Raw genomic sequence first — 13178 nt, 5'->3', positions numbered from 1 at the left:
ATTAACGTCTTATACTGTTAAACCACAAACCAACATCAACAAAGCTGTCTAAACTCATAGTAGGAACCTTCTGGTTTATCGCAATTTATTGAACAAAAAAAAATCTTACCTGGTAATACACATACTGAAGGTACCGGTAGGGTATCCTTTGTTCAAAAGCACCCAAAGTTTCTCGTTTAGGATATGATTTGGAAAACACAGGAAAGTTTGTTTTGCATATTTTCAGACATGCGGCTCGCCTTATTATGTGTCCCATGATCGAGAGAGTAGTGTCCGTGCTGTTCTCCTCATATTCCTGCCACACAGCGCTGCAGTTCTGACAGCAATACGATTCGCTGTCTTTCAGCAGCCGATGAAGCCGAAGGCTTAGCTCCAGATATTTAACACTCTGTTTCCAGTCCTGAAAAGCGTACATCTCTAACGCGTGTCCGTACGCAGATTCCAGTGGCATGAGGTCGTTCGGTGGAAAGCTTTTGAAGCTGTATTTTTCATACTGAGACTTCACAGTAGATACAAGATATACAGTACTGAAAAACACAAATAAACATAGTAGTTTTGTTTGGGCCATGCTTCTGTTCCTCAGTGTAAATGTCAATCCCTGTGTAACGAGGGCGAGCGGAGATTCATGTCAGGCTGCACGTATGTTCTATGGCCCGAGTCTGGGATTGAACGAGTTTGATGGAAAACTCTGCCTACCTCTCAAATTCTGGTCTGAACTGAATGACTGTTTTTCTGGGTCTGAAAGCCCGTCGATTTTAAGTAGCCTGTCTAGTGCGTGTCCCTTCCGCCATTTTTTTCCACATAAATGCGCTTATAGGCCTACATCCATACTTTTAGCCTGTTAGTGGTTGGATCGTAAACTTATAATTTAAAAGGTTGGGTCAGACTATTAAAATGTATCTTCAATCTATTAAAATGACCTAAATCTCAAAGAAATACTGTTCCAAACTGCTCATGAATATTGTCATGTTATGGAGTAGTAGGCCTATATAGCATACATTTTGATTCTTAAATTCTCCTAACTCTTAAATGAAATTAACTTTTAAAATCTCTTGATTTTATAACTAATAAGAAGATTAGTATTTTGAGACAAGTGTTTTATTGATAGCCTATTTGTTTTGTCTTGTCAGAACATGTTATGATGTAACAGAATCAACCCTAATATCAGAAATGAGTGGTGTGAGACAATAAAAGCAAATTGAACCCATTAAAATCAGTGATACTGTTTGCACTGGACACAAGTGATGATTGCTATAAGAGGGAAAAGCTCCTGATAACTTATTATTGGAAAGAAACAAATAGGCTACCCTCTTTATTCAAGTCTTTATTCCAACGGCCATTAGTAGGGTTTTAAGATTAATTTTATATATATATATATATTTTTTTTTTATAGGACTTGTAAGCAGTGGTGTAGTGGTAAAAAAAGAGGTGGGTAAACTATAAATTCTGGTGGACCACGACATGGTCACCCGGTAAGGTGGGCCACTGCCTACCGTTGTATGTGTATCCTGATGACATCGCTATAGGCTATCATTTGATGGTACTACCAAGGGTATCACTGGTTGTTCCCTCATCATAGGTCACACAATCACTATTCAATTCATACATTAATCTAAGTTCTTGTTAAAGAGACTCAGAAAGGAATAATATGGTTGAAATCTATCAAGTTTAGTGGGGACCGGGGACAGTTGCAACACTTTTTGCATTTCTCTCAGTTACTCAGACTATTTGGACTAGACCAACCAAATTTGTACATATTAAACTTCTGTCTGCCAATTACCCATACCATTTAAAGATGATTATATAAGACATATTGTTCACAGTATTTATTTGAATGGAAGAAGTCAGATGTTGCAACTGACCCCGACCCAGGGACGGTTGCAACATGTTAAAAATACCTTTAATTTCATTAATTAACTTAAGCTTTTTGTCTCAATGAGCATAGAATTCTGAAAATATTAACTGTTTTAGGCCTACTATAATATTATTATTATTTATTTCAATAATATTATTGTAGTCTTTTTTATTTATTTAGTCATATTTATCAAATAACAGTTATTGAGTTTTGTTTGTTTATGTGTAGAACATAGGCCTACACAGATTCAGTGTGCAGGTGTTACAGATGCTATTCAATCTCTCCATATTTCAGTGTCAGACAGGAAGAATTGAACAGTTTGCAATGCAACAAACTTTTATTAAACATGCAATTTATATCTTGTTGCTTGCAACCGTCCCCAACCCTATCAGCCATGACAGAACATCATGTGCCTGCTAGACACACTGACTTTGACACATGCTAACCATGCCACTTAGAAGTCAACAAAACAATAATTCAAACGAAGTAAGTTTTGTTTAATTCATACAAAATTTCAGGACAGTATGACAAAAATATATCTCATGAAAATGTTTACTTTCATACCTCCAAAACAATTTTTGTTCAATAAATGCAGCAGCATATGTTGAATATGTCTACTGTCTTTTTAGAGGGGGGAGGGTCTAACTGTGCATGTTCAGTATGAGTGTCATCACGCTAGCTTGTTTCTGATTGGAGAAAAATGACATGTTGCAACCATCCCCATCCATGTAGAGGGAAAAGTCTTTAACCTGGTGCAGGCTTGATTCCCTCTGAATCTCTTGCACAGTTGGGTTTTGACATGCTCCCTACATTAAACCAGCTGCCTGTAAATCACTTTTTTGCATCGTTTTATTGATTTCCTGTTGCGACTGCGATCAAGTTTCATTCTCGCGCAGCTTGTTTAGTAACATCACGAGCGTGTGTTTTCTTCTACGTGTGTGCGCCGTTCTCTTTGTTCCGTGTGTGTGTGTGTGTGTGTGTGTGTGTGTGTGTGTCGCGCGCTGCGCTCTCTGCTCCGTGTTTGCGCGCTTTTCTGCTCTGTAGTTAACGGCCCAAATGCTCGAATCATGTGCCGATCGGCGATCACGCACTGGAAAAGCAAAGTCCGCTCAAATAACGTGACATTTAGAGGTGGATAAACGCAATGTAGAGGTGGATAAACGCACTTTGGAGGTGGGCAAACGCTATTTCCAAATTTTGGGAGGTGCGTAAACGGCGTTTACGTGCGTTTAGCCTCCACTACATCCCTGCTTGTAAGGGTTTAATGCAATAGGCTACTTTTGTTTATTTTATAATTGTTGCTTGCATTGTTTTTTATTTATTTTATTTTATTATTATTTCTTACTGTTTGTTGAGCCTTTTTTCTACGCCTATGGGAATAGGTAATAAAGCTTTTGAATTTGAATTTAACTGCTGGTCTAGGGTCAGTGTTCTCTGTAATAATAGCATATTGGTGATTTGGCAAACAATCCAGTGAGTATCTGTGCATCAAAGATTTCGGTTTACAAAGTGTTTTTGCAGTTAGACACCACCAGTCAATTTTGGTCCAGTGTTCCTCTTATAAGAATCCCCTTATAACAAAGTGTAGACATTATGTAAATAAGAGATTCATTGTGACAGCTCATTGATTATAACAGAACTTCATGAGACGTCGCGATGAACTCTGGTCAGTGACAGCTTTTTAGTGATTATAAAGGGACCGCTCTTTGTGCACTTTCAAGGTGATTTATAATCAATTCAGAATTTGAATAAAATTTTGTTTTTCATGCTTGACCAGTGACCAAATGCTGCAAAGTTTCAGGAGTGTCATCCATTAAATTCATGTATTTACACACACACACACACACACACACACACACACACACACACACACACACACACATTTTTGTGTCTCATTTGATTGGGTGAACCAGCCATCAATCTGAGTGGCCTTGGCCCTTTTTTTTCAGTTTATTTTTTTAAACAATTTATGTGATCTCAGAATTCCAAAATATGATTTATAAAACGGATAGTTCCGGTCCTTGATTCTGATTGGTTGAGCCGCGTTCGTAGCCGTTGTAAATTACTCAACAAACATACACCTGTGACCATTACATTAGTATTACTGTGCAACTGCCATTTGTGACTATTTATTGCTGCATGTGTTGCTTGGCAACCTCTTTGGAACTACATCAAAGAGCTTCTATACTCTTTGACTACATTGCTTGGCGGAGGAATAAATGTGTTGAACGTTATCATTTTTTTTGTTGCAGGTGTTTATTTTATGAATACAATAAATATTAAAATGAATATTTTTATGGAGTTACCGTTTTATAAAAGCAATAAGCCCCTTGTTCTAAATTCACTGTAAAACAGGCTTCGTGGGGCTTATTGCTTTAGTTGAACATTTCAATAATAATGAAATACCATTAGCTTTCCTTCAGGATTTATTGACAAGTTATATTTTTTTTTCGTAATGTTCATATGTAGGGGATGGATAAAAGAAAATGCATTTTTGTGTGTGTGTGTTAATATGTGCCTGGCGCCTGTTGCATTGTTGAAAACTGAGAATTTGAGAGTGCGTGATCGGATGGAGTTTAGGACCGCGCGGTTGTTGCTGCAGTTCTATGGATTCTGACACGCAGTAGCTCCAGTAGCCACACAGCCTACGTGAGAACATCAACTTTTTCCCCGCGTGTTTGTAGCCTATAGAATTTCACAAGTTTTAGTATGACAACTACATTACGCAATTCGTATAATTAATTATCATTTTTCACCGTTTGCTTTGTTATCTTAAAACGGTGGGTTTATCTTTACGTCAGTTTCTCTTGCAGAATACCGCTGTATAATCGACTAAAACAAAATAACAACGCTGCAGCTTCTCATCTTCTCAGCTTAAATGGCGATAACACCAGTTCTCACTTTTTTCTTCACTCTCATACGTGTTTTATATGGTCAGTTAGAAGATGTGATTATTGATCGATACTTGATACCAACACACTGTTCGAGAGAGGTTCAGGTCGGAGACTATATTCGGTATCAGTATAACGGCACATTCGAGGATGGACGGAAGTTTGATTCGAGGTAAGTGAACAATGCAATAATTTATAAAATTCCTAAAACTGAGGTGAGTTAGTGTACACAATAATTATAGCTAACGTTAGTTGTAATGATTCGGTAATATTTCATCTTGATTTTTCATTTTTTAACTATAATTAATTTTCTAAATACCACACATCATTAGGCACATATCAAACCTCCAACAAATAATATTTTCCAGATATTCAATATCTTTTATTATTTTCAGTTTGTTAATTTTTTTTCTCCAGATTTAAACACTTTTTATTCTCAATCCCCTAACGGACAAAATGGAACTGGTTTAAAAAGGATTTTACACAAAACCATAAAAGAAACATACCTACTGTTCATGTATCTAGCTCATAACAATTTAATACAAATTAAACATTTATAATAATTTTCACATTTTTATTTTATTTTATTAAGTTAAAAATAGACAAATTGAGTGTCTGTGGTCTTTATTTTTGTATATAAAAAAACAATTATATATATATTTATAGCCTATATATGTTGATATTTGATTTTCATTTTACATGGCAGGTGGTAATCAACAAGAAATGCCTTAATTCTTAAAGCTTTTAACATTTAATTTGGTGAACAACGACATTAAAAAGTCTGGGGGACTGAAATAATACAGAATCCCAGGAAATAATTATGACTCTATTATTTATTAAGAAATGTGTTAGTTTATAGCAGTTTGAAAGCACATGTTTTTTAGTGGCGAATGATAATATTTTGGCTGATGGTGAACGTGATTAGAACATGTCTCTGAAACAACATTCCAATCAACCAAACAGATGTTTCTTGGAGCTGTTGAACAAGTGCGCTGTTGGTCAGCAAGACATAACTTATCTTATGTAATGTGGCATTACAGACATCCCTGCAGAGCTTTGTTCAATAGCATTTTGTCTGCAGCAGAAAAATAGTGCTGCATAATGCTAATAGCACATGACACCACAGTAGCTTGATGCGGTTACACCACTGAGTGGCAAAAAGACTTGGCAGCATTAGTGTACAGCTTAGATGCCATGAAAACACATCTAAATGTGAAAGAGCTGTTGTGTGATTGGCTGTACAAATAGGTCAAACTAGAAATCTTAGCTATCTTTTCATAGCTGCAGGAACATATTTTATCAGGGGGGTACTGGGGGTAGCCTACTTGATGTTGAGGGGCGGTGCAGTGATGATGTCAAAATCCCCGCCCCTGGTTCCCACAACATTATCCTATGGGGTTTTATGAGTAAAATAAAGCCTGTGTTAAACATAACTTGATGACACTTTGACATTTGGTTCTACAATGTAAATTACAGACACCCATAGCGAAAGCTAAGTTTGAAGCAGTTACTTTCATTTTTGAAAATGTACATTTTGAGTGTACAGTTTACATTGTTGAACAAAATGTCAAGGTATCGTCAAAGTTATGTTTACCACAGGTTTTATTTTACTTATAAATTGAAAGACCCAATAGGAAAATCTTGAGGTAACCAGGGGCAGAATTAGTCTTCCTGGGTTCTGACGTCATCCCTTCATAAAAAAAAAAAAAAAGTATATTAATGATATAAGCTAGTTGTGCTATATTTTAGTTCAATAATAATTTGTATGTAATATTTTGTATTTTAGGGTTATTTTAGGGTACTATAAATGTACCACTAAATTATGCATCAATTTACTATCTGCAATACCATGGTGTAACCAGTAGATGGCTAAATAGCCATATATATATACATTTATAAACAGTTGCTGCTGAGAAAATTTTTTCAGACACAATACTCACATTTGGATATATAATTAGACATTAAGACTACTTTTCGTAAAGTTGACATTTAAATGTTGATTTAAAGGTTTCAGTATTTGCATTATTTTTGCTGGCAAATCTGGACACAGAGAAAGCGTTTTTTTACTCATACTAGCTACATATAATAGTGTGATCAGTCACAAAAAAATAATCAGAATAAATATTGACTCCGTGTGGCCAAGGAAATATATTATAATATAAAATAGAGTGTTTACATACCATGAACAGATAAGTGTCTGTGGTTGCGTCATGTATCTTCCTCCTATTAAAAAACAACAACTTATCGCAATTCAAGTACTTGCATGGTAAAAAGTTTTTACATTGCTAAAGCATTAACAGCACACCGAACCAATGATGTTGATCAGGCAGTGATTAACAGTGCTCTGATCCAATGGTCAAAAGTTCTCTGATCTGAAGTATTTTAAGAATAAAGGGTTAGGGTTAAAGGTGTAAATGGCCAGTGGCGACATCAGCGCAAAATTGCATGAGGTAGAATGTTAAAAAGGAAAGTGAAAAAGTAAGAGGCATATTAGGAAACATTTGTAAGTGTGCAATATGGAGGCATGTTAATGTACAGTGTAGACTGTTTCCTTTTTCCTTTTTTTATAAGGAGGTCCAAGTTGGATGTAGTGTTCATCAATTTAATTTAGAGTTCAGTAGGTTGACCACAGAGGGAAATAAACTGTTCATGAATCTGCTGGTGCGACAGCGAAAGCTCCTATAATGTCTAACAGATGGAAGCAGAGTAAACAGTGCATGGCTGGGATGAGAGACGTCTTTAATAATGCTTCTCACCCTTCGTAGGCATCGTTCGTGGTATTTGTCTTTGATCGAGGGTAGTTGAGCACCAATGATGTTTTGGGCATTTTTCACCACCCGTTGGAGGGCATCCTGGTCTGAGACAGTGCAGTTGCCATACCACATCGTGATGCAGTTTGTCAGGATGCTTTCAATTATGCATTGATAGAAGTTCAGCAGGATAAGGGGGGACAGGTGAGCTTTCTTTAGCTTTCTAAGGAAGTAAAGGCACAGTTGCGCCTTTTTGATCAGAGTGGCAGTGTTGATGGTCCAGGAAAAATCCTCAGAGATATGGACACCCAGGAATTTGAAGCTAGTCGTCAGTCCCATCAATGTAAATAAGTGTCTGTGTGTGTAGCCTTTCTTAGTCCACCGGTAGTCCACAATCAGCTCCTCGGTCTTCTGGGTATTGAGTGTTAAGATTGTTGTTTGAACTTCTTCCCTGTTGGCCTTTTCACTGTCATCGCTGATCAAGCCTACTGATGTCATCTGCAAACTTGATTATGGAGTTGTGGGTTGTAGGTGAAGAGAGAGTAGAGGATTGGGCTCTGAACACAGCCCTGTGGTACACCAGTGTTCAAGGTGAGGATGGAGGAGTAGTGGTTGTTGATCCTAACAGACTGTGGTCTGTTAGTGAGAAAGTCCAAGGTCCAGTTGCAGACAGAGGGGCTTATGCAAAGATCAGTGAGCTTTGAGATTAGCTTGGATGGGATCACAAAATTAAAAGCAGAACTAAAATCGATGAATAACATTCTGAAATGTGTTGCTTTTATCTTGGTGATTCAGTGTGGCGAGCTGAGGAAATGGCGTCCTCAGTTGACCTGTTGGGTTTGTAGGTGAACTGAAATGGGTCAAGTATTGGGGGCAAGCACATTTACAGATGGGAGAGAACCAGCCTCTCAAAACACTTAGCGATGAATGGCGTGAGGGAGACAGGACAGAAGTCTTTAAGGGCCATTTCATTCTGGCACAATGGTGGTTGTTGTATTCTTTGTACCTGAAGAGTTTTTGTCAGTGTATTGCATGTATTGGAATCACATCCATTATGTAAAACAATCAATGTTGAAAACAGTTATTTACATTTTTATTTCAGGATTATTTGATGAATAGAAAGTTTAAAAGAACAGTTATTTACTGTATCTGAAATAGAAAGCTTTTGTAACATTAAACACTGCCATTCAAAAGTTTGGGGTCAGTAAGAATTTTTATTTATTTTTTGGGGGGAAAGAAATAAAATAAATCAATACTTTTATTCATCAAGGATTAATTAAATTGATCAAAAGTTACAGTAAAGACATTTATGTTGTTACAAAATATTATATTTCAAATAAATGCTGTCCTTTTGAACTTTCTATTAATCAAATAATCCTGAAAAAAAAATTGTACACAACTGTTTTCAACATTGATAATAATAATGAATGTTTTTTTAGCATCAAGTCCGCATATTAGAATGATTTCTGAGGATCATGTGACACTAGGGATGGGTATCGTTAAGGTTTTAACGGTATTACTACTCTTACCGATACTCCTTATCGATCCGGTACTTTAACGGTATTCTTATCGGTTCTTTTTGTTATATTAAAAAAAAGGGAAAAAAATAATTTAGAACATAATTAATATTGCTTTATATTTTGAAATGTTAAATAAATATCTATAGCAAAAGAAAAAGCAATGCTTTAACTGAACAAATAAAACATGTATGTTATGCAGAAGGGTGCAGGCTTTTGTGTTTTATATTCAGAAGACACAGGACACCAAAAACACAGTACAAACACATAGTCAAACAAAAAAAAAAGTATACAATAAAACAAATATACAAATTATATACCCAGTGCTTTAATTTCAGTAATGTCTACTGACATTACTGTTCAGGAGTAATATGGGCTAAAAAGACATCTAATAAAGTCAGATGTAAAATAACACTGCATAGTTTATCATAGATAGATTAAAGCTTATAAAAGCCAAAATTATTCATCCAAGAGCTGTGACTGATTTTCTCTTTGCCTTTTGTTGTTTGATTCACATTAATGGAGCAATCGTCAGCAGGTTTATTAGACTGCTGCCTCTTTAAGACCAAATGCAGATCTAGGCTATTCATACACATCATATTTTCTCCCAACCATTTACGCCCATTTAAGACATAAACTGCATTTAAGTGAATAAACTGTTTAAGTGAATCTCCAAGCCATTTTTACATATTTGTGTGTATATTTGATCGTTTAGATGCGCACACGAAGCCCAAAATATACGTTGCTTGTCTCGTTGCGGTGTGTTTCGGAGCGCGCGCCGCATTTGGAACAGCGTCTATTGCGTCAATTTTGGTACTTTTAATTATGGATGTCCCGATCAGGTTTTTTTGCCCTCGAGTCCGAGTCATTTGATTTTGAGTATCTACCGATACCGAGTCCCGATCCGATACTTCTATAATACATAAAAAAAGAATAAAGAAGAGCGAAAAACAGATCCAGGATGTTCCTTATTTTTTATTTAATTCACCTTATTTTAACATTCAACAACTCTGTTAACAAACAGAGCACTTCTGTGAGCACTGAGCAGAGGTGGGTAGTAACGAAGTACATTTACTTCGTTACATTTACTTGAGTACTTTTTTAGAAAAATTGTACTTTTAAGAGTAGCCTAGATTTGAATGTGGGTACTTTTTACTTTAACTCGAGTACATTTCTAATGAAAAAACTGTACTTTTACTTCGTTACATTGGGCGACGTTCCTCTCGTTACTTTATTTTAATGCAATATGTGTTGTTAAATGCGTAGTTTATTCCAAGCGCGCTGTATCTTTTTTTCTGGATTTGAGCGATGCTCAATTCTCAAATGAATCAATCTTTTGAGTCGATTCTGTTCAAAGACTTCATCAAACAGTTGGCAGATCTGTCTAAGTCGGTTCGCGAATCAGTTTGAATGATTCAGTTCCAGATTCTGTTCAGTTCCCTGCACGCACTGAATCATCTGAAGCGATTTCAATTCACACTGGACTCGGGAGTCGTAACAGGAAGATTTAAGCGTTAGATGAAGTGGTAGTGGACCTACAGTACAGTCAAGTGAGAGCAAATCTTCAAATGCATCATATTTTTGCCAGCGATCTTTTGCCAAGATCTTTATTAGTTGAACATCTTCGTAAGCTGTCTGTGAATGAATGATTCCACAGGAGTCAGGACGATATATTCGATTTCATTTCACTCAGGTTACATTTTACAACCAAACAGATTATTACGCCACGATACTAGAAAGTATGACATTACCCGTTTTTTGGACATATAGGCCTACATTAATTTATAAAATAAAGCTACCATTGTTCACAGTTGACCTGTTGGGTTTGTAGGTGAACTGAAATGGGTCAAGTATTGGGGGCAAGCACATTTACAGATGGGAGAGAACCAGCCTCTCAAAACACTTAGCGATGAATGGCGTGAGGGAGACAGGACAGAAGTCTTTAAGGGCCATTTCATTCTGGCACAATGGTGGTTGTTGTATTCTTTGTACCTGAAGAGTTTTTGTCAGTGTATTGCATGTATTGGAATCACATCCATTATGTAAAACAATCAATGTTGAAAACAGTTATTTACATTTTTATTTCAGGATTATTTGATGAATAGAAAGTTTAAAAGAACAGTTATTTACTGTATCTGAAATAGAAAGCTTTTGTAACATTAAACACTGCCATTCAAAAGTTTGGGGTCAGTAAGAATTTTTATTTATTTTTTGGGGGGAAAGAAATAAAATAAATCAATACTTTTATTCATCAAGGATTAATTAAATTGATCAAAAGTTACAGTAAAGACATTTATGTTGTTACAAAATATTATATTTCAAATAAATGCTGTCCTTTTGAACTTTCTATTAATCAAATAATCCTGAAAAAAAAATTGTACACAACTGTTTTCAACATTGATAATAATAATGAATGTTTTTTGAGCATCAAGTCCGCATATTAGAATGATTTCTGAGGATCATGTGACACTAGGGATGGGTATCGTTAAGGTTTTAACGGTATTACTACTCTTACCGATACTCCTTATCGATCCGGTACTTTAACGGTATTCTTATCGGTTCTTTTTGTTATATAAAAAAAAAGGGAAAAAAATAATTTAGAACATAATTAATATTGCTTTATATTTTGAAATGTTAAATAAATATCTATAGCAAAAGAAAAAGCAATGCTTTAACTGAACAAATAAAACATGTATGTTATGCAGAAGGGTGCAGGCTTTTGTGTTTTATATTCAGAAGACATAGGACACCAAAAACACAGTACAAACACATAGTCAAACAAAAAAAAAAAAAGTATACAATAAAACAAATATACAAATTATATACCCAGTGCTTTAATTTCAGTAATGTCTACTGACATTACTGTTCAGGAGTAATATGGGCTAAAAAGACATCTAATAAAGTCAGATGTAAAATAACACTGCATAGTCGATTCTGTTCAAAGACTTCATCAAACAGTGCAGATCTGTCTAAGTCGGTTCGCGAATCAGTTTGAATGATTCAGTTCCAGATTCTGTTCAGTTCCCTGCACGCACTGAATCATCTGAAGCGATTTCAATTCACACTGGACTCGAGAGTCGTAACAGGAAGATTTAAGCGTTAGATGAAGTGGCAGTGGACCTACAGTACAGTCAAGTGAGAGCAAATCTTCAAATGCTAATACCATTGTTCACAGTTTATGAACACCCGCCATCCCGCGGTATTGTGTGTATTGTTGCGCAGTGGCGTGCGAACTCGACTTGAAAACGAATGCCTTTGCCTGCCTTAGACAGTTAACCAGTTTAAACATGCTTGCAGAAATATACATTTGATTATATTTTGGAGAACAGTCAGAAGAAGATCCGTCGATGTACTTTTATTTGTTTTGTTTTTTTGTGTTCAGATGTTCAGTAGCAGTCATGAGCGCGAGCACATGTGAAGAGTTTTTAACTCTTCTCTGTCAATACATGCCTTGAATGCAACACTCTGCAGATTCACTTTATTTCGACATTGTCTAATAATCCAAATGTAGTTGTATAAGTTACTATTATACAAACCAGAGGACAGGCAATGATTTTCGAGCTATACAGATGGCAGCAATAATGCTTATGTCTCTCTTCTGTTTTTGTTGCAAAGATAGCTGATAATAATAGTCATTTAAATAAACAAAATCTAAATAATATAATTTTATAGGCCTATATATGACGACTTCAGAGGCAAAAGCCTCTAAGTACCATCTGAAATTTTCTTCTAAAAGAGCATTTTTATCAAGCTTGTATGTTTATGTTCACACTTAAATGGCAATGAAAAGTAGCCTACCTATTAATTGTCATTAAAGTGAAATTACTGCACTTAAATATACGAGCTTGATAAAAATGATTGTTTTAGAAGAAAATTTCAGATGGCACTCAGAGGCTTTTGCATCATGAAGTAATATATATATATATATATATATATATATATATATATATATATATATATATATATATATATATATATATATACAGGGCCGTTTGAAGGAATTTGGGGGCCCCAAGCAAAATGGACATGGAGGCCCCCCCAATAAAAAACATATTATAATATGTAACCATATTCCGTCCGTTAGAAAAAAAAGTTGCACTAACTGTTTGTTACAAGCAGCATTTGCTGTCAGGCAGGTAGCTAACATAAACATATTTTTTCTAGC

The 13178-nt window shown here is 35.7% G+C and overlaps 2 protein-coding genes across 3 annotated transcripts in view; one reads left to right on the top strand and one right to left on the bottom strand.

The window, feature by feature from the left end:
- The window catches only part of p3h4 (prolyl 3-hydroxylase family member 4 (inactive)), a 50678-nt gene extending 49888 nt beyond the window's left edge, over nt 1–790 (bottom strand). Inside the window, exon 1 of the mRNA XM_079878994.1 lies at nt 110–790. Coding sequence (XP_079735120.1) covers nt 110–568 — 459 coding nt within the window. The 5' untranslated portion in view covers nt 569–790. The remainder of the gene's footprint in view (nt 1–109) is intronic.
- Nucleotides 791–4405: 3615 nt separating this feature from the next.
- fkbp10a (FKBP prolyl isomerase 10a) overlaps nt 4406–13178 on the top strand; it is a 400035-nt gene continuing 391262 nt past the window's right edge. For both annotated transcript variants that reach the window (XM_079878975.1, XM_079878976.1), the window contains exon 1: nt 4406–4918. In XM_079878975.1, the coding sequence (XP_079735101.1) occupies nt 4734–4918 (185 nt within the window). In that variant the 5' untranslated portion in view covers nt 4406–4733. The remainder of the gene's footprint in view (nt 4919–13178) is intronic.

The sequence above is a fragment of the Squalius cephalus genome (genome assembly GCF_949319135.1).
Source record: "Squalius cephalus genome assembly, chromosome: 8".
Taxonomy (NCBI): domain Eukaryota; kingdom Metazoa; phylum Chordata; class Actinopteri; order Cypriniformes; family Leuciscidae; genus Squalius; species Squalius cephalus.
Note: the sequence above shows the minus strand (reverse complement) of the source record. Positions and strands in the feature narration are given on the sequence as shown.